Consider the following 23,078-nt stretch of genomic DNA (forward strand, 5'->3'; position numbering starts at 1 on the left):
CGTCATCATCACGCGTCCACATGAGGACAGGTCAGGGGGTGTAATGGGGCTGCTTGTCTAATGAAACCGCAGCAGTTGTTGGGTATTTTCTCTCACGGTGGCCATCTGTCACCACAGGGGACGAGGTGCGACGGACAGACACACCGGCAGACATGTCGTACTGCAGGCAGGAGGGTAAAATTGCTCGTCTTTCATTCATTTCCAGTTCATGTCTGGTCAATGTCATCGCGCAAGGCACCGCCATGCTAAGCTAACTTTCTAGAAACAGCGTCAACTCGTTGGTTATCTAACTGGCTAACCAATTAGCCGAGCTCAGTCTCCGGCAGTAGTAAGCTAGGTTTAAAATTTGTTTGGTACAGTTGTGATTGAATGTGCTTGTAGATTCGTTAATTTGACATTTAAGTTCCAAATCGCTAAAGCTACTAGGCAGCTGAGTTATCGTTATCTCTGACTCAGTGCGATGGTTACAGTTGGGTGGAATTATGGTCGGACATAATTTAGGAAAATGGAATCATTTTTACCTCAGAGTAATGTAATTTCCCTGTTTGTGTCGTGTGCTATTCTAGGTAAAGATCGCATCATCTTCGTGACCAAAGAAGACCACGAGACCCCTAGCAATGCTGAGCTGATAGCAGATGACCCCAATGATCCTTATGAAGAGCAAGGTTTGTTATTTAGTTCATGCAGAAATGCTGCACCTCATCTCCAAACATAATGACTTAAAAGACCACTCCTGAAATGTAGTGTTAACTAATGAGACAAATTTACCTACATGTACAACTACAAAGAAAAGAAAAAAACAAAACAGTGAATACCTTAAAACAATTATTGTTGTACAGGATGATGGATTGTTTGTTTTCATCATTATCAGTGAAAGTTTCTAATGATGGACTGTCGTTTCTCTTAACTCAACTGATTGGTTCTTATCATAATATGAATTCTAACAGTTGTCTAATAGGGCTGTCAGCTGTGTACCAACCTGATTTTCTTAACCACAGCAGATACGAAGTATGATACTCACTAGCTGAGTATTGCACATGATACGTAAGCTGATATATATTTCTAAATTTATAGATTGTTGACAAATATAGGAAAAATGCCCCATGTATTGTGCACAAGGGGTTACTGAATGGTTTTATAAACATCGTAATGACCAGTTACCCATAGAAGCTGTATGTAACATAAGTTAGGTGTTAATTCTCATTGAAGACTAAGCTGAATCGCATTAGTTTGATGGTAAATTTTTGTGGGTGTTTGGTTGCACGTCAACAATGACAAAGCTTTCAGTGTTTAGGCGGTGGAGTGAAGTGTTGCTTGTTTAAAAAAGCACTCACCCTGAATATATTTTGTAAATATCTGCTTACTTGTTTCATCTCCAATTTATTCTCATATGTCAATTACCTGTCCAGGCAGTAAGTGATGAAAATGTTGGACAGATGACTTTATGTGGTTGAGAAATGACAGAAAACTAATGTTAACACTGAATAAATAACCTAAACACCACTCAAATGCCTCCTCATACCTCAGTATTGCTCGTATGTCGTCAGTTTTTCACACTGCATCAGTTTGAGATAGCTTGCTTGCTGTATGGTGAATATTAGGTGATAATTATAACCACAGTGAAAATGTATAACCCATATGGCCATTGTGTAACAAACCCCTCCACCTTTTAAAATACTACAAGGAGGCCTTTACACCGACTTAGAGTTGGGTGTAAGATTTAACTGGCAACTTAAGTATACATTGTAACTTCAGCTGGTGCATCATTAGAAGCTCAGAAATGTGTGAACTCCATCCTAAGGTAGAAGTTACAGTCAAGCCTGAAATTATTCATACCTGTGGGAAATATTGACTTAAAGTTATTTTTATTCAACCAGCAAGTTTTTTCTTGATTGGAAATGACACAGGTGTCTCCCAGTAGATAATAAGACAATGTACAAGAGGCATCATTGTGGAAAAAGTTATTTCTCAGCTTTTATTTACGTTTGAAAAAAAGTGACAAGTCCAGAATTATTAATACCCTTTGCAAACTGTCATAGTCTATGGGAAAATCCAAAGTTTTATACCATTCGAAATTGTCCAAGCTGTTCAAATTACCCTGATTCATTGGGAAAGGCTGTTTTAATCAACTCAACAGGTGAAAAACAGCAGCTATCTGCAGTTGGTTTGTTGACAGTCACGGCTAAGACAAAGGAATTTACTGAGGTCCTGTGGCTGCTCACAAGTCAGGAAAGGGCAATGAGGCCCTATCTAAATGTTTTCAAGTTCCAGTGGCTACAGTGCAAAGTATTATTAAAAGTACTAGACGTTCCACACTGTGGAACATAAGAGAGGATGTGGTTGGAAGCCAAAAGTGACACCTGTGCTGGCCAGGAGGATAGCAAGAGAGGTGAAAAAGAATCCATAAAGGGTCACCACCAAGACCATTCTGGTGAATCTGGGCTCTGCTGGTGTCAACATCACCAGAGTCCAACAGACACTGCACACTGCTGGGTTCCAGGGACGCAGATCAAGGAGGGTGACACTTCTCCCGAAAAGGCACACAAAAGCCTGCTTGGCCTTTGCAAAAGCTCATCTGGACAAAGAAGACTTCTGAGCCTGAACCTGACTTGTTTGGCCACAATGATGTATCCTTCTTTTGCCATGGAAAAGGAGAAGCCTTCAACCCTAAGAACACCATCCCCACTGTCATACATGGTGGTGGGATCCTAATACTTTGGGGTTGTTTTTCAGCCACTGGACCAGGGAACCTAATCACAGTAAAAAGCACCATGAAAAAAGAGCAATACATCGAAGATGCTCAACAACAACATCAAGCAGTCGGCAGAGAAACTTGGCCTTGGGCACCAGTGGACATTTCAGCACAGCAATGAAGCAGAAGTGGTGAAGAAAGGGTTAGCGGACAAAAACATTAATGTTTTGCTGCGGCCCAGCCAGAGTCCTGACTTGAATTCAATTGAGAATCTTTGGAGGAAGCTAAAGATCAGGGTGATAGCAAGGAGACCCTCCAACCTGACAGAGTTGGAGCTCACCGCTAAAGATGAATGGGCAAAAGTACCATTCATTGGAGACATGCAAAAAGCTGGTCAGCAATTATACAAAGTATTTGATTGCTGTAATATCCAATGAAGGCTTGTGTATTGATTATTCTGAAAGGTATGAATAATTCAAAGACACATATAAATAAAAGCTTAGAAATATTTTTTCCACAATGATGCCTCTTGTACATCATCTAATTATCTTCTGGGAGATGCCTGTGCCATTTCCAGTCAAGAAAAATACTTGCTGGTTGAATAAAAGTAACTCTAAGTCGAAATTTGTGAGAGGTATGAATGACTTTGGGCTTGACTGTCAGTCCAAACTAGGCTATTTTGGAAATTACATACGCTGGTACAACACACTAAACCCACAGAAATAAATTAATTGATAAGGTTATTTTTGTGTATTAAAAATTTACAGTCCCTCCACTGAAGTTCTAGGGCCTAATAGAATCTTTTCCCAGATCCATCAAAGATGTTGTGGTGCCTTGCGGTAGCGCAGCATTTTACTTTGATTCCTTGTTGTTTTGTGCATTTGTCAGTCAAGCTGCGACTGTCTGGTTTCATGTGTTTGTAGGTTTGATCCTGCCAAATGGAAATATTAACTGGAACTGCCCATGCCTTGGTGGCATGGCCAGCGGACCATGTGGCTCTCAGTTCAAGGAGGCATTCTCCTGCTTCCACTACAGTAAAGAGGAGGTGAAGGGCTCCGAGTGTATTGACCACTTCCGTAACATGCAAGAATGCATGCAGAAGTACCCCGAGCTGTATCCCCAAGAGGAAGATAAAGAAATCTCCACCCAAGCTGACTCTGGCCCTGACTCCACCACTGTCCTCCCTGAAAGAGACTCTACTGCCATCGTTTCACCTGCAGACAGCCAGACTGCCAGCTAAGCCCACCCAGTTCACACTGTTGTTCTCTGTGTGCGAGCATTGCCCAGCATCAATAACTCTCAATGAGTAGCACTGCTTGACCCAATGTCTTCGTGTTGAAGCCCACAGAGGGGGCTTGACAGATGTGACACTCACAGGTGGGATGTCCAGGCACTGAGAGAAGAACTATGAATGCAGAGCAACATAGTGTAGCCTACTGAGAGAAGGCCTTGCTTTCTTTTCTGCACAGAAATTATCTGAAAGATCCATTTTCAGCGCTACAGGAAATGATTTGCAGCATGTTGTCATGAATCGAATCAGAAGAGTTGGTCTCCACATGTAGTGTTCCTATAGATGTGACAGATCAGGGTTTACCCATCACTGAATTATTGATCACTTTTGGTTGACTCAGTTTACACAAACACGGCAAGCTTTGATGTTAGCAATGCTATCACTCATTTTGTGGGAGTATATCCTGCCTGGTTTCACTCTTTGCAGTTGAACCCCTGTTTTTTCTATCACTTGAGACCAAAACATGCAACCAGAGAGATTCATGTAGCACTGTTACAGCCTGCAGTAATGGACATTTGATAACAAATACTTGAGACAGGTTTTACATCCTAAGGGTCTCAATGTATATATGCTACTGTTTGAACAAAGGTCTGTATTTCTTTGACACTAGCTTGCTGAGACCAAAGTGGATTATCAGGTTTCACTGGCTATATTAACATGGATAGCAGTAATCCCACTATTGATTCTACACAAGACCATATTTCAATTCAGCGCCATGAAGCTGTTCGACTTCCTAAATAGTCACATTAATGCTGCATACACTCTAGCAGGACTTCATGGTGGAATTAAGGTGTATACATGTGTACAATGCACCTCAAAAATTATTGCAGCTATTACCTTATTCAGATTAAGGAAGACAGAAAGTGGAGTTGCAGAGTAGTTTCTTAATCAGGCTAATATGGGAATTTGCCATCCATGTAAATGCAACCAGTGCTTCTACGTGAGTGTGTGTCATCACCTCCACACTGTCCCAGGGTCTCCTATTGGATGTCATAAAGACCTTGAAAGACTTGACAGTTAGAATAAAATAATCACAAAACAATTTTAACTTTAGTTTTCATTGTGTCCTTCTCAAAGCCAAGCTTTACACTCTTCTCTGCCTCTACAGGTGCATTACCACAAGGAGATCAGTAAGACAGTATGTAACATGATTGGCGGGATCAATGGCCGCACCATATTGGAGTTTTTTTTGAAGATACCCAATCTAGCAATATTTTAATACTGATTTAATCATACAATACATCATATATTTACCAAATTGTTCATCAGATGACGAGCATAGGCTGGAGCAAAACGACAGATATATTGACAATGACCAATATCTGGTCATACCAGTGACTTGCCAATATTATGCATCAGGGTTTTCCCATTTTATTCAACATAAGCTTTTACTGAATCTGACAAATTCAGGTTTAGATTTCAGAAGTTATATTGTACTAGAGAAAAAGTTATTAGTTCTGCCAGTATACACGGGAGCAATATAGTTATGTTACCTTTGGTGTATTTGTATGTTGGTCCATGAATAACTCGTGAATTGAACCAAACATTCATACCAGTCTTTAGTTTTCGTACAGCCACGCTTTTCTGTAGTTTTGGGACCTACAGTCAAAGTTGTTGGATTGTTGTCCCTTTTGATGAGCCCACATGGAGACCTGAGACATGTCTGAATTGTCAATGAGTTTCCTTTCAAAATCCTCTTTAATTTTGTCCTGTCCTTTTTAGACCATTCTGATAATGGGCTTTCATTTCTTAGGCTTTGTGATATCAGTAGACCCACTCAGGGTGTCCAGGGGACCACGATGCTCTGCATGGTGACCAGTAAACGGCCTGTTCCAGCTCCTTCTGGGCCTGCTAGCGGGTAGTCCATACCTGTTGGGAAAAAGTAATTGTGTCAGTATGGCTGAAAGTAGCTCATAAATTGTTGACATGGGAGAAACACTTAAACATAAAGGGTGTTTCAGTCCTAATTTTAGAATTTCTAATTTCACAAAGCATTTTATTACTAGTATGAACACCAGCTCTTAACACTGTTTCCACATATGAATATTTGCAGCTCGAAAAGATGTTAATAGACCTAGAAACCCATTTATTCCTTATAGAAACCTCCATGATCTCTGATGGGATTTTTTACAGAATTGAGTATCGAAAAAACCCAAAATGAGCCTCTCACACTGAGCTGATCAGCACTTGCCACTTGTCGCCTGATGTATTGCAATTATTTCCACACACCTGACATCATCATGTGAAAGGAAGGCATAAATATGTGAAAAGTCAAGGGTGGCAAAAATGACTCTAAAGTTGTTAAGTAAAGTTGCTTTGTAAACTTTGCTCTTAGCAGCTTTGTGAATATCTTGGCTTGAAAGATTTTTTTCTTTTTACGGAGCTCTTAATCAAATGTTCAAATTTGATCAAATGTTTTGTGTATATTGGCCCTGATAATGGTGTTTACTAATGTTTGAAATGAATCGGTCTTTCTCACCATGACTCCTTATATGCATAATAGCAACTCTTTCTCCCTGGATTTAGGATTGGACAAGCGCAGCCACAGCTGATACAGGAAATTAAATGCTCATTGTCCCCAAGGAGAAGGCCACTAGGCCTGATCATAGGACTTTGTGCACTTTGACTTTGACTTCTGCGTGACTGCCTTTGTCATGAGCTGACACAATACTTGCCTTGATCAATGTCATGGGCCACACAGATACAGATCAGGTTAGAAGTCAATATGTATGATGTTAAACTCGTAGAATATGCACAATTTTATCCTACCATATTCATGCTTGGTCTTGCAGAGGCCAGATGCGCTCCTCACCCTCTTCTTACAGCTGTATTGTCCTGTGAGAATGCTTATACTATATAAGACTTACAGTATTTGTCTCAATACTAAAAATATTAAATCAGTGCAATTAACATCACAGTAGATTACTTTTTGTTTTTAAACAAACTAGCCTGTATGATGCTGAGCAGACAGTGGAAGTGGTTTTGGCCTCTGCACCTGTTCTTCAGTCGTATAAAAAATGAAGATTGGGAGTATGGATTTTTCTAACAATTGGCACATGAAACACTTGATTATTTGTGTAGCTGCAAAAGTGAATTTAAAACCATTAAGGGAAGATTCATTGCATTCAACCCCATCATTTACAATTTCCACCCCTTTGTGTCAAAGTGCTACCCTTTGTGTTTTGTTTTGTTTTTCTTTTGCTTTCAAGTACTTACAAATAGGTGTCTTAAACTCATAAACACATTTTTCACTGTTGCATTACTTCTTTGACTCCAGAATGCAGCAGACAGCCACATATATTTAGCTTGAAGCTCATGGTGACTGTTTACAGCAGCTTGGGCTAAAGACAAACAGTATACCCCTTCCCATTTTGTGTAACTGTAAATGAACGAGGACAACTGTGAGCTAATTGGCACCACTTGGTTGTGCTCTCAGCTGTTGTGAATGACTGCCAAACTGAATGGGTTGTAGTTTGTCTTAAACTCAAAATGTTTAGCCGTACTGAGCATATGGCTGGATGGGAACATATACATTATAACAGACAATGAGTTTGCAAACAGATGTTTTTTTTATTTATCAGGTTTGCAGTTGTTTTAATGATTGCTGTTGATAACTGTCAGGAGTTGTGGGGAGCTGAGGGGCAGAGATGTAGCCATGGCGATAGTGCTGGCACCTGTGACCAGTAGTGTTACGGTGGCAGTCATTGCATTCACCCCCATTGGTACTACCAGAAAAAAGCCACGCTCGCTGGGAAAAGTGTCAGCTGTCTGCATGACTGTGGCATTCACACTCTGATGTCACAGAACAGTGTGATGTCATTGCAGTCATGGCAGTTGGGAACATGGACAGAAGGAAAATCAGAAATTTGTGTTTAAGTCTTTTGACCTTACTGTGGTTTTACTACAGTCCAAATTATGTGTAATGCATGTGGAAATTGAAAATAAACTAAAACTCTTCCTCATTGGAGGAATGGCCATCTAGCAACTGTCGGGTCACTGGTTCGATCCTCGCATCCCCTGGTGACCATGTTGAAGTATCCTTGAGCAAGATACCCTAAGCTATAAGAACCCCTAATTGTTCCTGATGGCCCTGTGACGGACTGGCTACCTGTCCAGGGTGTATCCTGCCTCTCGCCCAATGCCAGCTGGGAAAGGCTCCAGCCCCCGTGACCGTCAACAGGATAAGCAGTAGAAGATGGATGGATGAATGGAAAATGGATGGATGGATATCTCATTGCAGTTGTTTGCATTTATAATATCTGCCTGTCACAGTGACCTTGACCTGGTGGTCGTTTGTGCCAAATTTGAAGAAATCCCTCTTGGCATTCTGGTGATATGGCAGTAATGGGATGTACAGAGGGACAACTGCTGTAGCTGGCATGGAGGCATAGAAACACACAAATAAACTACACAAAATTCAAATTATTTTCTTACCTTAACCCCTAAACCGTTGTTTCTCAGGTTATATGGTAAAACTTATTCAAGTCAAAACACTACACGACCAGCTCAGATGCTCCCTCTACACTTTTAGAAAACCCACTTCACTCACTCTGGCAGTGATTTGCCGCTCCACTGCTGCCATTGGCTGGCCTCCAGGGATGATCATTGTAAAGGGGGGCACACTTCTCACAGTGAAAGACTGCTGTGAGGTGAGTCCGCAAACATCTATCAGACACCTGGAAGACACTGAACTCTATTCATCTAAATGAGCAGACGTCACATCGCACGCCGCACTCTATGAACGGCTGTAAAGTAGATCCAGCAAACTGGTATGACAGTGTAAATCAAGTGAGCCCATTAATTTTTTAGTGTATTAAAGTTAAGCACATTTTACATTGGACCTAACATACCGACGTGTTCTACAAGAATGCAATGCCAAATGCCAGTGCAGACACCGACTTTCTGTCTCAGTCTTTGTTTTTTGTTTTTTCCATACATTTTCATTCTCTCTCTCTCTCTCTCACACACACACCATGTTAGTGTACTGGCTGTTGAGTGTTACACAATACTCTGCGTGTCCATGGCAAAGGCAGGTGCCTCGGGCCAGGAAAGTATAAATAGCATAAAGTGGTGATGGTGAGGTTTCTGGTGCAGTCGTGTCGGTCAGAACAGAGAAGGTTGAGCTTGTTTTGTCCCAGGTAGGGTACAGAGGGGGAGGACAGGTTTGAGCTTTCAGCAGCCTGATGCAGAATTTAGTGAGGGTCAAGCGGGCCAGTGCCTCTGGACTATAGGGGTCCAGTCTTTTACTCCTATAAGATCTAGTGTCTGTAATATCCCTGAGAGGAGAAAAAAACCCCACTGATAATCAAAAACTATGAGCAGACCTGTACAAATATAAAACATAAACATAGATATAAACAAAGATACTGTGGATCTTGTCTCACCTACTGCTCCTCCGTGTTGAGAGGAGTCAGTTGAGGTGGTTCAGGCAACTGGTGTGGAGGTTTTCCAGGCATATCTGACCAGGAGGAGGCCTTGGGGCCGACCCAGGACACGCTGGTGGGATTATATCTCTTGGCTGGCCTGGGAACACCTCAGGATTCCCCTGGAAATGCTAGGGGAAGTGGCTGGGGAGAGGACAGTGTGGGCTTCCTTGCTGAGGCTGCTGCCCCCGCGATCCGGACCAACCAGATAAGCACAAGAAGACAAAGATGAAGACAAAGTCTCACCTCCCCACCACTGAAGGGTATCACACTGCTATAACAGGATGTACATAGGAGCCTGGCTGATTTACATCCTCAGGCAAACAAAATTCCATGCTGCAGTTGTATGCAAAGGTCTTGAGAACTTTCCAAAGTCTGTTGATTGATTGATCACCATAGCAGCAGGCTGGGATGACCAGAACTCCAAAACTACATGGGACGGACAAAACTATGTGTCCAGTTCCAAATGGATCTCATCCTTCCTGTCCTGCTTTGAGGTACCTTCACTTGATGCCCACTAGGTATCTGGATGCAAGGCGGGGTCATCAGTCATGTACTGTAGGCAGGTGGATGGCTGTTCTCAGGGCAGGGAAAATGGGTGCAAGGGATGTGGTGGAGGGAATTGTTTCCACAGCAGCCTGAGAGGGTGATGAGAGTCCTGCCATTAGCCAGGTTCCTAATGGATGGACTGCAAGCATGGTCTGCACATCAGGAAACTGAGAGTGGAGGTTTTGTAGTCAGCAGTAGAGAGACATTCAAAACTTACATACTGTATTACAACATATTTGGAGACAGAAGAATCATTTTCTGGTACAGATGGACAAAAAATGTCCTCCTCATTGATTACATGAATATGCACTGCTCAAAAAAATCAAGAGAACACTAAAATAACACATCCTAGATCTGAATGATTGAAATATTCTCATTGAATACTTTTCAAAAATTATCAATGGAAATCAAATTTATTCACTAATGGAGGTCTGGATTTGGAATTACACTCAAAATCAAAGTGGAAAACACACTACAGGCTGATCCAACTTTGATGTAATGTCCTTAAAACAAGTCAAAATGAGGCTCAGTAGTGTGTGTGGCCTCCATGTGCCTGTATGACCTCCCTACAACTCCTGGGCATGCTCCTGATGAGGTGGTGGATGGTTTCCTAAGGGATCTCCTCCCAGACCTGGACTAAAGCATCCACCAACTCCTGGACAGTCTGTGGTGCAACGTGGCGTTGGTGGATGGAGTGAGACATGATGTCCCAGATGTCCTCAATTGGATTCAGGTCTGGGGAATGGGCGGGCCAGTCCATAGCATCAATGCCTTTGTCTTGAAGGATCTGCTGACACACTCCAGCCACATGAGGTCTAGCGTTGTCTTGCATTTAGAGGAACCCAGGGCCAACAGCACCAGCATATGGTCTCACAATGGGTCTGAGGATCTCATCTCGATCTCGGTACCTAATGGCAGTCAGGCTACCTCTGGCGAGCACATAGAGGGCTGTGCAGCCCCCCAAAGAAATGCCATCCAGGCAGCAGAACATTCTCCACGGCGTCTCTAGACTCTGTCACATCTGTCACATTTGCTCAGTGTGAACCTGCTTTCATCTGTGAAGAGCACAGGGCACCAGTGGTGAATCTGCCAATCTTGTTGTTCTCTGGCAAATGCCCAAATTCCTGCATGGTATTGGGCAATAAGCACAATCTCTACCTGTGGATGTCGGGCCCTCATACCACCCTCATGGAGTCTCTTTCTGACCGTTTGAGCAGACACATGCACGTTTGTGGCCTGCTAGAGGTGCTTCTTTAATGTTATTCTGGAAAGGACTGTGCATGTATTACTCTGTCGTGCCAGTTGTTATTGTTAGCATGCTACGCTAGTATTAGCTGCAGTTATCACTAGCATAAAAATTAGTGGCATCATGCTAGTGCGCAGATTCCTCTTTGCTGTGCTGTCTTGCAGACCACTGTTATCTATCCATCCCATCCATTTACTTCCGCTTATTCCTGTTAAGGGTCGTGGGGGGGGGGGGGGGGGGGGGCTGGAGCCTATCCCAGCGGCTACGGGCGAGAGGCAGGGTTCACCCTGGACAGGTCGCCAGTCCATCGCAGGGCCAACACATAGAGACAAACAACCATTCACACATTCACACCCACGTTCATACAAATGTACAATTTAGAGTATTCAATCAGCCTCGTCCCCAATTGCATGTCTTTGGACGGTGGGAAGAAGCCTAAGTACCCGGAGAGAACCCACGCAGGCACGGGGAGAACATGCAAACTCCACACAGAAAGATCCTGTGCCCGAGCCGGGACTCAAACCCAGAACCTTCTTGCTGTGAGGCGACAGCGCTAACCACTGCACCACTGTTATCTATGTTTTGTATATCGCATGCCAACTGGGGACCATTGATGGTTTGCTGATTTTATTTGTTTGCTATTGGTGTGATGATGCTGTGTTTGCAAGTAAGTTGTCATGTTCAATTTGATAGGCATATACATATTATTTTGTAGCTATGTGATCATTATTTTCCCTTTCCTTTGTTTCCAAACCATACACACATATATATATATATATATATATATATATATATATATATATATATATATATATCCATAATAAACCCAGTAAAGATCCTAGTACCCATTCTCACTGTTTATTGATCCCTGAGATCTATACATTTGGTCACATCCAGTTGTTGCCTCATCCCTGCATCAGATCCCACATGCTTCCTTCCTGCCCTAAACATTCTGGCCTAAAAGTAGTGTCCTGGTATACTCTCGACAGGGTGTAGTGGCAACTGCCAACAGCCCTCCTACCCTCTCCCTTAGTTCCACCTGTCCACCAACCCTCACCCACATCAAGTAACAACCTCATCAGTGAAAGACTGTGCAGAAACTGTGCTTTCTTTTCGGCTAGATCTGATCAAGACATATAATTTAAATTAATGTGTTGAGGCATGTTCTTTAATGACCGGCAGAATGGTCTCATAACAATCCTTCAACTCCTTCCAGATGAGGGATGGGAATCGAAAAACGATTCTTGTTGAGAACCATTTCCCAGTGTTGCAATTCCTTAGAATCATTTCACAGTTTTGCAAACGATTCCCTTATCAATTCCAGTGGGCACGAATGACGTCAATGCAACATGCGTGGTGACATCAATCACCAGCGCAACCAACAGGAAACATGGCGCCCAAGCGGCACAAATGCTTGAAAGTTTGGTTATATTTCACAAGAAAGGATTACAACAGGGGGGCTGCACGGTGGTGCAGTGGTTAGCACAGTGGCCTCACAGCAAGAAGGTTCCGGGTTCGAGTCCCGGCTCGGGCGTGGGATCTTTCTGTGTGGAGTTTGCATGTTCTCCCCGTGTCTGCGTGGGTTCTCTCCGGGTACTCCGGCTTCCTCCCACAGTCCAAAAACATGCAATTGGGGACTAGGCTGATTGAATACTCTAAATTGACCATAGGTATGAATGTGAGTGTGAATGGTTGTTAGTCTCTCTATGTTGGCCCTGCGATGGACTGGCGACCTGTCCAGGGTGAACCCCGCCTCTCGCCCGTTGACGCTGGGATGGGCTCCAGCCCCCCCGCGACCCTTAATATGTAGGAATAAGCGGAAGATGACAATGGATGGATGGATTACAACAGGGCGATTTGCAATACTTGCAACGTGAATATTTCATCAAAGGGGGGAAATACTACCAATATGCAGAAACATTTACACACACAGCCTGAATGAATGTCACGTTTTCGATCTGCTCTGGAGTGAATCTCAACCCAGCAGCAGTGGCAATGTTAGCACGTCCTCTGCTGTTAATACTGCAGGTAATTAACCAACTAACACTGTCTATCATGTTAGCGCCACCTCACTATGGGGTTTGCAAGGTCATACTACTTTAACTAAACAAAGTTTATGCAAATCAACCTGTTTGTTCTCTTTTTCCCAAATTAGAATTGATAAGAGAATCAATAAAGAAGAGAATCGTTCAGCAGAATCGAAAATGGAATCAGAATCGTAAAAATCTTATCAATTTCCATCCTTATTCCTAAGAGATAGTTATTCTGAGTGCCAAGATTCACACATACTGCTCCATGAGCCTAAGTGTGATGGAGTAACCTCCAATTGCCCCATAGACTTAAATGTTAGGGGATTTTTAGAGGACAATCTAAAATTGAGATGCTATATTTCCAGTATTTAAAACATCCATCCATCCATCCATTTTCTGCACCGAATATCTGTTAAGAGTTGTGTGTGTGTGTGTGTGGGGGGGGGGGGGGGGGGCTGGAGCCTAACCCAGCTGACTTCAGGTGAGAGGTGGGGTTCACCCTGGACAGATTGCCAGTCCGTCACAGGGCCAACACATATAGACAAACAACCATTCACAGTCACAGCCACACCTACGATCAATTCAGAATCGCTAAAACATTTGACCAAACATGCACATCACGTCTTTGGACTGTGGGAGGAAGCCAGAGTACCTGGAGAGGACCCATGCAGGCCTAGGGAGAACATGCAAACTCCACACCGAAAGATCTCGTACCCGAGCCGGGGTTTGGAACCCAGAACCTTAGATGACAGTGCTAACAAGTGCACCACCATGCCACCCTAACATGAAAGATGCACAATGCATACCAAAAAAATTTAAACAAACAAGAAATTAAATATCGAATATGGCATTGAACCAGAAATTGGCTCTAACAAACACATTGCTATTGCTCTCATTTAAAACATACTAAAACAGAGATACAGTATCTCATATGATGTTGATGGTTTGGCAATTTGTCAAAAGGAATCAAACTTGACTAACTCAACTTCAAATGTAAATCAAAGGCCAGTTTGTACCATTGGCTTGTGTATAACAAGTTAAGATAAGATAAGACAAACCTTTATTCATCCCTCAGTGGGGAAATTGGCACTGTTACAGCAGCAGAAACAGAGATAGTGCAGCATAAAAAGTACAGAGCAAAAAACAGCAGAAACTATAACAAACTACAGTAAAACTTATAATACTCTATAACTCACTATCATAAATTGATGCAGGCAGAACAATTTCCATGTCCATTCAGAATGGAAATTGAGAGGTTTTCATGATTTATTTTACTACAAAGCAAGCAGGCAAAAATAACAGATTCTGCCTCTCCTATTTTGGTTAAAAAACAACAAAAAACCCATAGGCCCCAGGTGTACTCTGGTCCGAAACCTACCCTGCTAACCTTTGAAATCTGCAGTGTCCATAGTCAGAAACAAACAAACAAACAAACAAAAAAGAAAAATAGTAGCAAGAAAAATTTCAACACGAATCTAGGGAACAGTAAAGAATTCAAATCTGCAAGAAACAATCATCTACGGTAATCAAACAAATTATTACTTCTAATTGCAAACATAAAATGAAAGATCAACAGACTAATAGCTCCTATGTGTACTGACTCTGGTCTATGGACGTTTCCTTCATTTTCAAGGAAATATCACGTGGACCTATATTATTTTGTCAGTGTCCTAGTTCCTGTCAAGGTGGACATGTCTTCACTTCTGATGTGTGCTACATCTCAAACCAACAAGGAAGGTTCAATTAGCACTGAGAGAGTGACAGTTTAAAGATACCATAGTTCATATATGTGCATGTACACTTTGTTTGGGTTGTATGTGTCTCTTTGATGTGAGAAAACACAAACACACATTCATAATTCAGGACAGAAACTGATTTAGACTAGATGAGGCAGGATGATGAATTGAGGCCTCTATTACGCACTGAGGTTGAATGTCAAACCAGCGCTGTGTGCGTCTGTGAGCTTATGTGTGGTTGTTTGTTCGTGGACGACTTATGGATATAACCTCTTTTATAAGGGAAGTCTTATACTTATTGTCATTGAGGAAGGGTGTAAGGAATGTTAAGAAGTGGCACATTCCTGGAGGCTTAAACTGACTGGTGATAATTTCTTTAAAATTGAAACTATGACAAATTAACCTTCCAGCAAACACACAATCCTACAACCTCTAAAAAACTTGTGTCCCTGTCTGACAAGCTCAAGATTAAATCATTCTCAGTGATGTGCAGAGACAAGAAGTGACACAGTTCTACTGTTGTGACTTTTCTTAGCCCATCCACATGAACAAACCTGAATGACAGCATTGGTTTTGTACCACGAAACATATACTGATATGGAACAGATTCAGCCCATTGTTCCTTAATTCTTCCAGTTCATATTTTAGCACAGCCTTGATCAAGCATTCTGACACAGTTTACTGTCCCCAAACAAAAGAGTCAAAGAGATTATATTAGAATGATAAACAACATTCAGCTTGCCTCCCGTCTTTCTTAACTCATTAAATGCATTTTTATTGGCATGAAGAGTCCTCCTGCGAATTCTCATACCCATGACAACAACTTTAATGCAGAGCACATGACACACAGGTCACAGATAAGATCTCACCTATCTCCCATGACTGGCTGAAGTCAAGATTTGAATATGTATGTTGGCAGCCTCATACAAAACACTATTGCTGCCTTCATTGTGGATCTGGTTCATCTATGAACTGACACCTCAGACATTGATTGACCATATCTTCCTTATCCAGCCTTATGCTCTGTGCAGCTGGATATTTTGAGCTTTTTTCTTGCTTTTTCTTCTTTCTTTTTTCTTACTTATTTAAGATTGCAGAATTTAGAAAGCACAAGCCACATATACTGTATATGAAAAAAAAAGTCCTTCTCACCCTTGACGGGTTCATCCTCTTGCTTGGGTCTCAGAGGCCTGGAAGCTTGAGGTTTCTACTCAGTATCTTAGCTGTTCCTAGGACTGCACTCTTCTGGACTGAGGTTTCAGGTGTTGTCCCTGGAATCTGATGGAGCCACTCTCCCAGTTAAGGGTTTATTACCCTGAGTGCCCCTACTACCAAGGGAACAACGGCAGCCTTAACTTTCCATATCTGTTCTAGCTGTTCTTTTAACCCATGCTAATTCTCAACCTTATCGTGCTTCTTCTTCTTGCCTGGACCTTGTCCTTCTGTGGCTGGATCATACCCCGGCCGAGGACATGGCCCAGGTACCTCACATCCTCCTTGGCTATGGCACCACTTGCATGGGTGGATGGTCAAACCCGCCTGCTGGATAATCTGCAGCACATCACCTAGGTGATGTAGGTGATCTTCTCAGGTGATGCTATACACCACAACGATGTCCAAGTATGCTGTAGTGAAGGAGTCTGTGCCAGCCAACACAATGTCCATCAGCCTTTGAAAGGTGACTGGCACCCCCTGAAGGCCAAAGGGCATTATAAGAAGAAGCAGAACTCTCTGCTCTTGCTGTAGATTCTGCTGCCGCATGTCGTACAGGGCCTTCTGGTGGGTTTGGGCCTGCTCAAGGTTAACCTGCACTCAGTCCATCATCTCTTCCATCTTGTCCCTCATCTGAAGGACATGGACCAGGATGCTGCGGGTCTGAGATATGCCAGGTCCCTCCCAGGCCTCCCTCAAAACGTCCAGAGGGCCCCGAGTGTGAAATCACTAAAACCTCTTTGAGGCTCTTCATATGATATTTCTTTTCTTTAAATGCTGACATAGCTGTTTAAAAAGGGCCGATCCCCCTTCTTCGGAAGCAAATACATCAACCAAAAAAAACCACAGAAACCCTGTCTCCCATACAGAAGTTCAAAATTAGAGAAGTCAGTTGAGGCCGGGGAACCTCGTGGTAGACAAAAAGCAAGTAGGACAGCCAGTGATCCCAGTCTTTAACACTGGCTGCCACAAAATTCCTCAGCACGCCCTTGAGTGTCTGATTGTAGCGCTCTACAAGCCCGTCGGTCTGAGGGTGGTAAGGAGTGGTCTGTATGCCCTTAACGCCTAACAGGCTATAGACCTGCCTAAAGGTGTTTGATAGGAATGCTGTTCCCTGATCAGTGAGGATTTCCTGAGGGATGCCTACACAGGAGAAAAGCTACAACGGCCTGCACTATTGGGTGAGCAGAGACCTTGCACAGAGGGAATGCCTCAGGATAGGGGGTGGCATAGTCACATATGTCTAGGATGCAGTGGGGGATTTAAGAAATTTGGGGCAAAAGGCAAAGGCAGGCATGGGGCCCTCTGACATGAAAAAAACAACAACACACAAAACAACAGGTCAATTATACAGATACATACATTTTAACAGAATACACGTTTTTTTTATCAGCAGGGTCTCTGATAGAATTCTTAGGATGGATCATAGAATTGATTTCACTATTTTATAAGATGTTATTTTATGACTGTATATGCGACACAGATGATTTACCTTCACACAGCTCAAATTTGGGCAGCAGCAGCAGCAAGCCAGTCAAGGCTGCCCTCTGTGTTGTGGTGCTGAAATGAGAACACAACACACAAAACAGGTCAATTATACAGATACATACATTTTAACAGACTACACATGTATTATTTTTTCTACCTTTGTCCCTCTCTTCTTGTCCCTTTTTCACACTGTCTCTCTCTTTTTCTTCTTCTTTTCCTATTACTGTCTTTTTCTTTCAATTTCTCTCCCTTTTGTCCTTGACTTTTTTCTTCTTCTGTCCCTTTCACTCATATTCCCTCCCTTTTTCCTCCTCCTGTCTTTTTCTCATAGTCTTTGTATTTCTCTCCCATTTGTCCTTGTCTTTTTTCTTCTTCTGTCCCTTTTACTTATATTCCTCCCCTTTGTCCTTGATTTTTTCATCTTCTGTCCCTTTTACACATCTTCCTGTCCCTTTTTCTTGTTGTCTTCCCCTCCATATTTTATTTTGTTCCCTTTTCCCATCGTCTTTGCATTTTCTCCTTTTTGTCCCTAAAATCTTATTTTGCAAGCCTTGGCTTCAGGAAATCTTGCAATGAGGAGATCCATATCCACTGAGTTCCTAACTTCTTGCTTGATGGAGAGAAAAGCAAGTGCAGGAGCCTCTCCTGTGACATTGTTGACCTCAGTCTGTTTTTATTAGCTTCAGTTTCGAGAAACTTCTCTCATCTGAAGCTACAGTCACAGAGAGAGTGAGTAGAAGTCTTGGAACAATCCTCATATTTGGATATAGGTCGAGGATATTCTGCTTATAGATATAATCAAGCATCTCAGATGGTGATGAGATATGTGTGGGGAAGGATCTTACTGCACCCTTCACCTCAACTTTCAGGTCCTCTGCATCAATAGCATCCATTCTCTGCTCCAGTCTGTGACAGCATTACAGGATATTCAACCTCACATAAAAGACTTTGGACAGCTGGGACTGAGCAATAATGCACTGACTAAACAACAACTCCAGTGTGTTTAAGAGATGTATTTGTTTTTATTATAGTATTACTTTCCTACCTTCATGTGTCATTGTACAGATCATAAGAAAGTAAGTTATGATGAAAAAAGATGGCTACCACCGTCCATCCCTATATTTTTTTTAAATTATAAATTAAAACAAAACTTTTCTGGAAACAATCAGTTTCTGCAATGCATAAATCAGGGTGTGCCTGCTATTATGAGTTTCTTGATGAGAAAAGATGTTTGTTACCACTAATCCTTCCTGGCTTGCCCAACTATGAGACAGGAAATGGGGAACAGTCAGTGTTTGATCTCATCAGCCACGGTCAGGCCCTCGGAGGGAGCTAAAGTTGGCACAACATGCTGATGTCACATTTATACTCTCAAAGGCATGACCACCACAACATCCAATACTGTAATAGAAAAAGAGTGGTGAATGAATAGTACAAAGATTTTAGGATTAATAGAGGATGCATTATATGAGGCGAGTGATGCTGACCTTCCTAAGTTGTTGATGTTCAGCCAGCATTTATCTGCTCCTGGGCTGTTAGAGTGAATAGTAATTAGGGGGTTGATCAAATATTGAACAAAGGTAGTTGGGATTCAATCAGTTCCATGTAACCCAGAGCTATGAACCACATCTTTTTAATCAAGTCCCATCACTGTGGTGGGCACCTGGCTCAGAGGAAGGCTGAAGCACTGCCAACCGAGCACTGGTGTGTTTAGAGGACCACCACCTCTTTACATATCTTATCTCGTCATTAATGCTCCTGAAATGCGCAATCATCTTGACACATCTAGAACAGTATTTCTAGAGTGTGGTTGCACTGTTTAGTGATGTACACTTTGAACAAATCAAGAGGAATCCAAAAGACAGGAAGCATTTGAGCAAGAAACTTAAAGAGTTCCAGAAGATGGCTCATACCTACAAAAACAGGGAAATTATTTTGGTGTTCCTCTCTGGAAGTGAAAGTGAAAGACAGCTGGCTATATAACCCACTGTCTAACATATACCCTGAGCAACTCAAACAAAATGACACAGATGCCCACAAGACCATGCACAGTATATCAAGAATTTCAAACTTTTCCTGTCGGGTAACACCCATCCATCCATCCATTTTCTACCGCTTATCCTGTTAAGTGTTATGGGGGGGGGGCTGGAGCCGAACCCAACAGCTTTTGGGTGTGAGGCAGGGTTCACCCTGGACAGGTGACCAGTCCATCGACTGGGGGAGGAAGCCGGAGTGAGAACCCACACAGGCACAGGGAGAACATGCAGACTCCACACAGAAAGATCCTGCACTCGAGTGGTGGGTAACCTGACTTCAAACACAATAGTTAACAATTCTATAAAAATATGGGTTCAATTTAGAAAACATTTTGGAATAAAAGTCCTTCTACCCTCTCCCCTTTTAAGATGAATCACATGTTTACCCCATCCTGTACAGTCCTACATTTACCCAGTGGTTTGACAAAGGCATTAAATCAATCTGTTACTTGTACATAGAAAATACATTTGCATCTTTCTCCCAACTCTCTCAAGTAAACAGTTTACCCAAGAACCATTTCTTTTGTTATCTTCAGATCAGGAGCTTTGTACAAAAGCAATTTCACTCTTTCCCAGATAAACCCAGTAAATCACAAGTAGACTGTATCCTAGAACTGAAATCAGACAACAGAGGACTGATTGCTCAGATCTATGACCTCATTCAGCAGCTTAACCCACACTCCACTGAAACCTTAAGAAAAGCCTGGGACTCTGATCTTGGAATAGTTCTCAAAGATGAGCAGTGGGACTCTATTTTAAACTTGATACATACTTCATCTGGGTCCGCTAAACATAGCCTAATTCAATTGAAAATCATACATAGAGCTCACCTTACCAAGGCTAGGTTGGCAAAGATCTATCTGAACCTTGATCCATCATGCCCTCGATGTAGAAACCAGCCTGGAGATTTAATTCACATGTTTTGGCTGTGTCCGAATCTTTCTACCTTTTGGACAAGTATTTTTAAAGCCCTTAGTGAGATGTTTGGAACTCGTTTAGACCCCAACCCAACCTGCACCCTTTGTGGTCTAACACCTGAGGAATCTTGAGCTGTTTTACCTGCTAAAGCCCATGTTGTCATAGCTCTTATTACACTCCTTGCGTGATGCTTGATCCTCTTTGCATGGAAGCAACACACTCCTCCATCTTTTTCTCATTGGATCAAAGATGTCATGTACTTCTTGAAACTAGAAAAGATCAAATACATACTCAAAGGGTCCTCCCAAACCTTCCTCAAGGTGTGGAGACCTTTCCTTGATTATTATGACTCTATATAAGAACCCCTTGATAATGAGTTGCATTGAACTCTCGCATAACATTTACTGTGAAGATGTTTGTGCATGTGTTACAGGTACGTGTGAGTATTCACGCATGCATATGGATATATAACCCATTTTTCTTTTTCCCTCTTTTTTCTTTCTCTTTTCTCTTCTTCTCTCTCTCTCTCCGTCTTTCTCTCTTTCTTTTAAAATTCTCCTCTTTTTTATCCTATTTACATATATGTATTTGATTATTTTTATTGTCTATTTTATTTTTATTTTTATTTATTGTTACATTGATTTATGTAGTTATTTATCTTTGACCTGTAACCTTGTGGGTGGGTGAGTGGTTGGGGGGCTGGGAGCCCGGCTTGGAGCTGGGAGGGTGTGGAGAGTGGAATGGGAAGGGGGGTGAATCCTGATGTACATGAGGAACAATGCACCCTATGTTTTGGAGGTGACTTTGTTGTGTAAATGACATGTGTGTACTGTATCTCTGTGGGGTAAAATTTCCTGAAAAACAATTAAAAAAAATTTTTTTTAAATCTACGTCACAGGGAAGAAACTGAATGCAATAAAACAGAATAAGGGAACACATTCAAACAAGATAACATGAAGCATAATTGTTAATATGTCTGTTCTTTTTGTGTTTCTTACTCGACACTCAAAACCATAAGACAGTGGAAACTGACAACTGCTTTTAAATCAATTTCAGAAAAGTTAACCTCACCTTCCCCCACAACCTGGACCCTGGCTCACAGAACGTCATACTCATACCAGGTTGTAGGATGTTTAAGCTGTGTTTAGTTAAAACACACTAATAATGAAATAGACAAACTGACAAGTTGTTTTTGTTCAAAGCGTGATAAGTATAAGAAAGATGCTGCTCTTCTTTTACATCTCCTCATTCAGGGTCTGGAAAAAATGAAACAGGAGTGGTCAGCAGTTGTGCTGTATGTGCTGCCATACAAGAAAACAGGAACCTAAATCTTGAAGACCCCAGATGAAGTGTCCCAGTAGCTTGATAACCACATTGTCATTTCACAAGGAATGTCCTCCTCTCCCCTTGAGATGACCTTTGAGAGCCACATCACAAAATGGGAGCGCAAACTTAGAATAACTCAGGTGCAAACATTTATTTACAGAGTCAAGTCTTTCATCACAATCATCCTGGTACTGTGTCTTTATGATGTACCGCTGTCCTCTTCTGGTACTGGATGTACAGGAAGAGTGGCTGACAAGCCGATGCAAATGGCTCCACCTAGAGCCCTCCTTCAGCACTGATGATATCAGACACCATCTGCTTGTGGAAGGGCAGAGATACAAGCAAATGAACCTTACATGGGGGAATACAGTAGATGCTCCTTACCCAGGTAAGCCTGTGTCAGTGAGTTTTTAAACACCAGCACACCAGCACCAGCACATGCTTTCTCATTGCACCAATACTTACACTTATTACTACAGAAGGTGTGTGCATAGATACTTTTTGCCTGATTCCACTCTCACACATATTTCAATTTGCCAACAAAGTTTTTTCATTCTTGAAAACAGACATATCTGCAGGGTAAAAGTAGAGGCTTCAAGAATGAGAAAAAATGTTGCATACAATGAGAGGAAACCATTTCCACGTAATGTGATGTTCAAGAAATATTTTGTTTGCAGGTTCTACTTCCTACTAGATGAAAAGCTGCTTGATGATCCTACTGATGTTGGGAGCATTTACACAAGTTTGGATGCAAATCGCACAGGTTTGTTTGTACAATTGCTTTATTCATAAACAACTGATAATGTAACATTCCCACCACATGACTGGGACGTCTGTTGCTTTTCAGCTTAAATTCCAGTTGCATCTAGTGGTCACAGATATGCACCCTTGAGGGGGTGGAGAGGTAAAGCTATTCCTGGTGCTGAAGCTTTGTGAGTCAGTCATTTCCCAACCATGAGAATCCTCAAGATGTACATCATCATCAAACCCGCACTCTCCAGAGATTTCCATTACAGTAATGCTCATTAGCTCCACACTGTCATCCAGATGAATCTCTTATTAAGTTCTTTAACCTTGATCTTGTGTTTACATGACGTTCTTGAGTCACCTTTACAGTCTACTTTTGCATAA

At 42.1% G+C, this 23,078-nt stretch overlaps 1 protein-coding gene and 3 pseudogenes across 1 annotated transcript; 1 reads left to right on the plus strand and 3 right to left on the minus strand.

Annotated features, from left to right (window-relative positions):
* Positions 1–5,453, plus strand: chchd4a (coiled-coil-helix-coiled-coil-helix domain containing 4a). The gene is made up of 3 exons (XM_086198537.1): positions 1–174; positions 567–665; positions 3,616–5,453. The coding sequence occupies exons 1-3, from the start codon at positions 153–155 to the stop codon at positions 3,930–3,932; spliced, it is 438 nt and encodes a 145-aa protein (XP_086054663.1). The 5' UTR covers positions 1–152; the 3' UTR covers positions 3,933–5,453.
* Positions 4,476–7,353, minus strand: LOC147267605 (netrin-4-like; annotated as a pseudogene).
* Positions 7,354–7,560: 207 nt separating this feature from the next.
* LOC147267606 (netrin-4-like) lies at positions 7,561–9,439 on the minus strand (annotated as a pseudogene).
* A 78-nt stretch (positions 9,440–9,517) lies between these two features.
* LOC147267607 (netrin-4-like) lies at positions 9,518–10,114 on the minus strand (annotated as a pseudogene).
* Between the last annotated feature and the right edge of the window lie 12,964 nt (positions 10,115–23,078).

The sequence above is a fragment of the Aulostomus chinensis genome, chromosome 3 (assembly GCF_037954235.1).
Source record: "Aulostomus chinensis isolate RoL2024-O1b breed Wild chromosome 3, RoL_Achi_v1.0, whole genome shotgun sequence".
Taxonomy (NCBI): domain Eukaryota; kingdom Metazoa; phylum Chordata; class Actinopteri; order Syngnathiformes; family Aulostomidae; genus Aulostomus; species Aulostomus chinensis.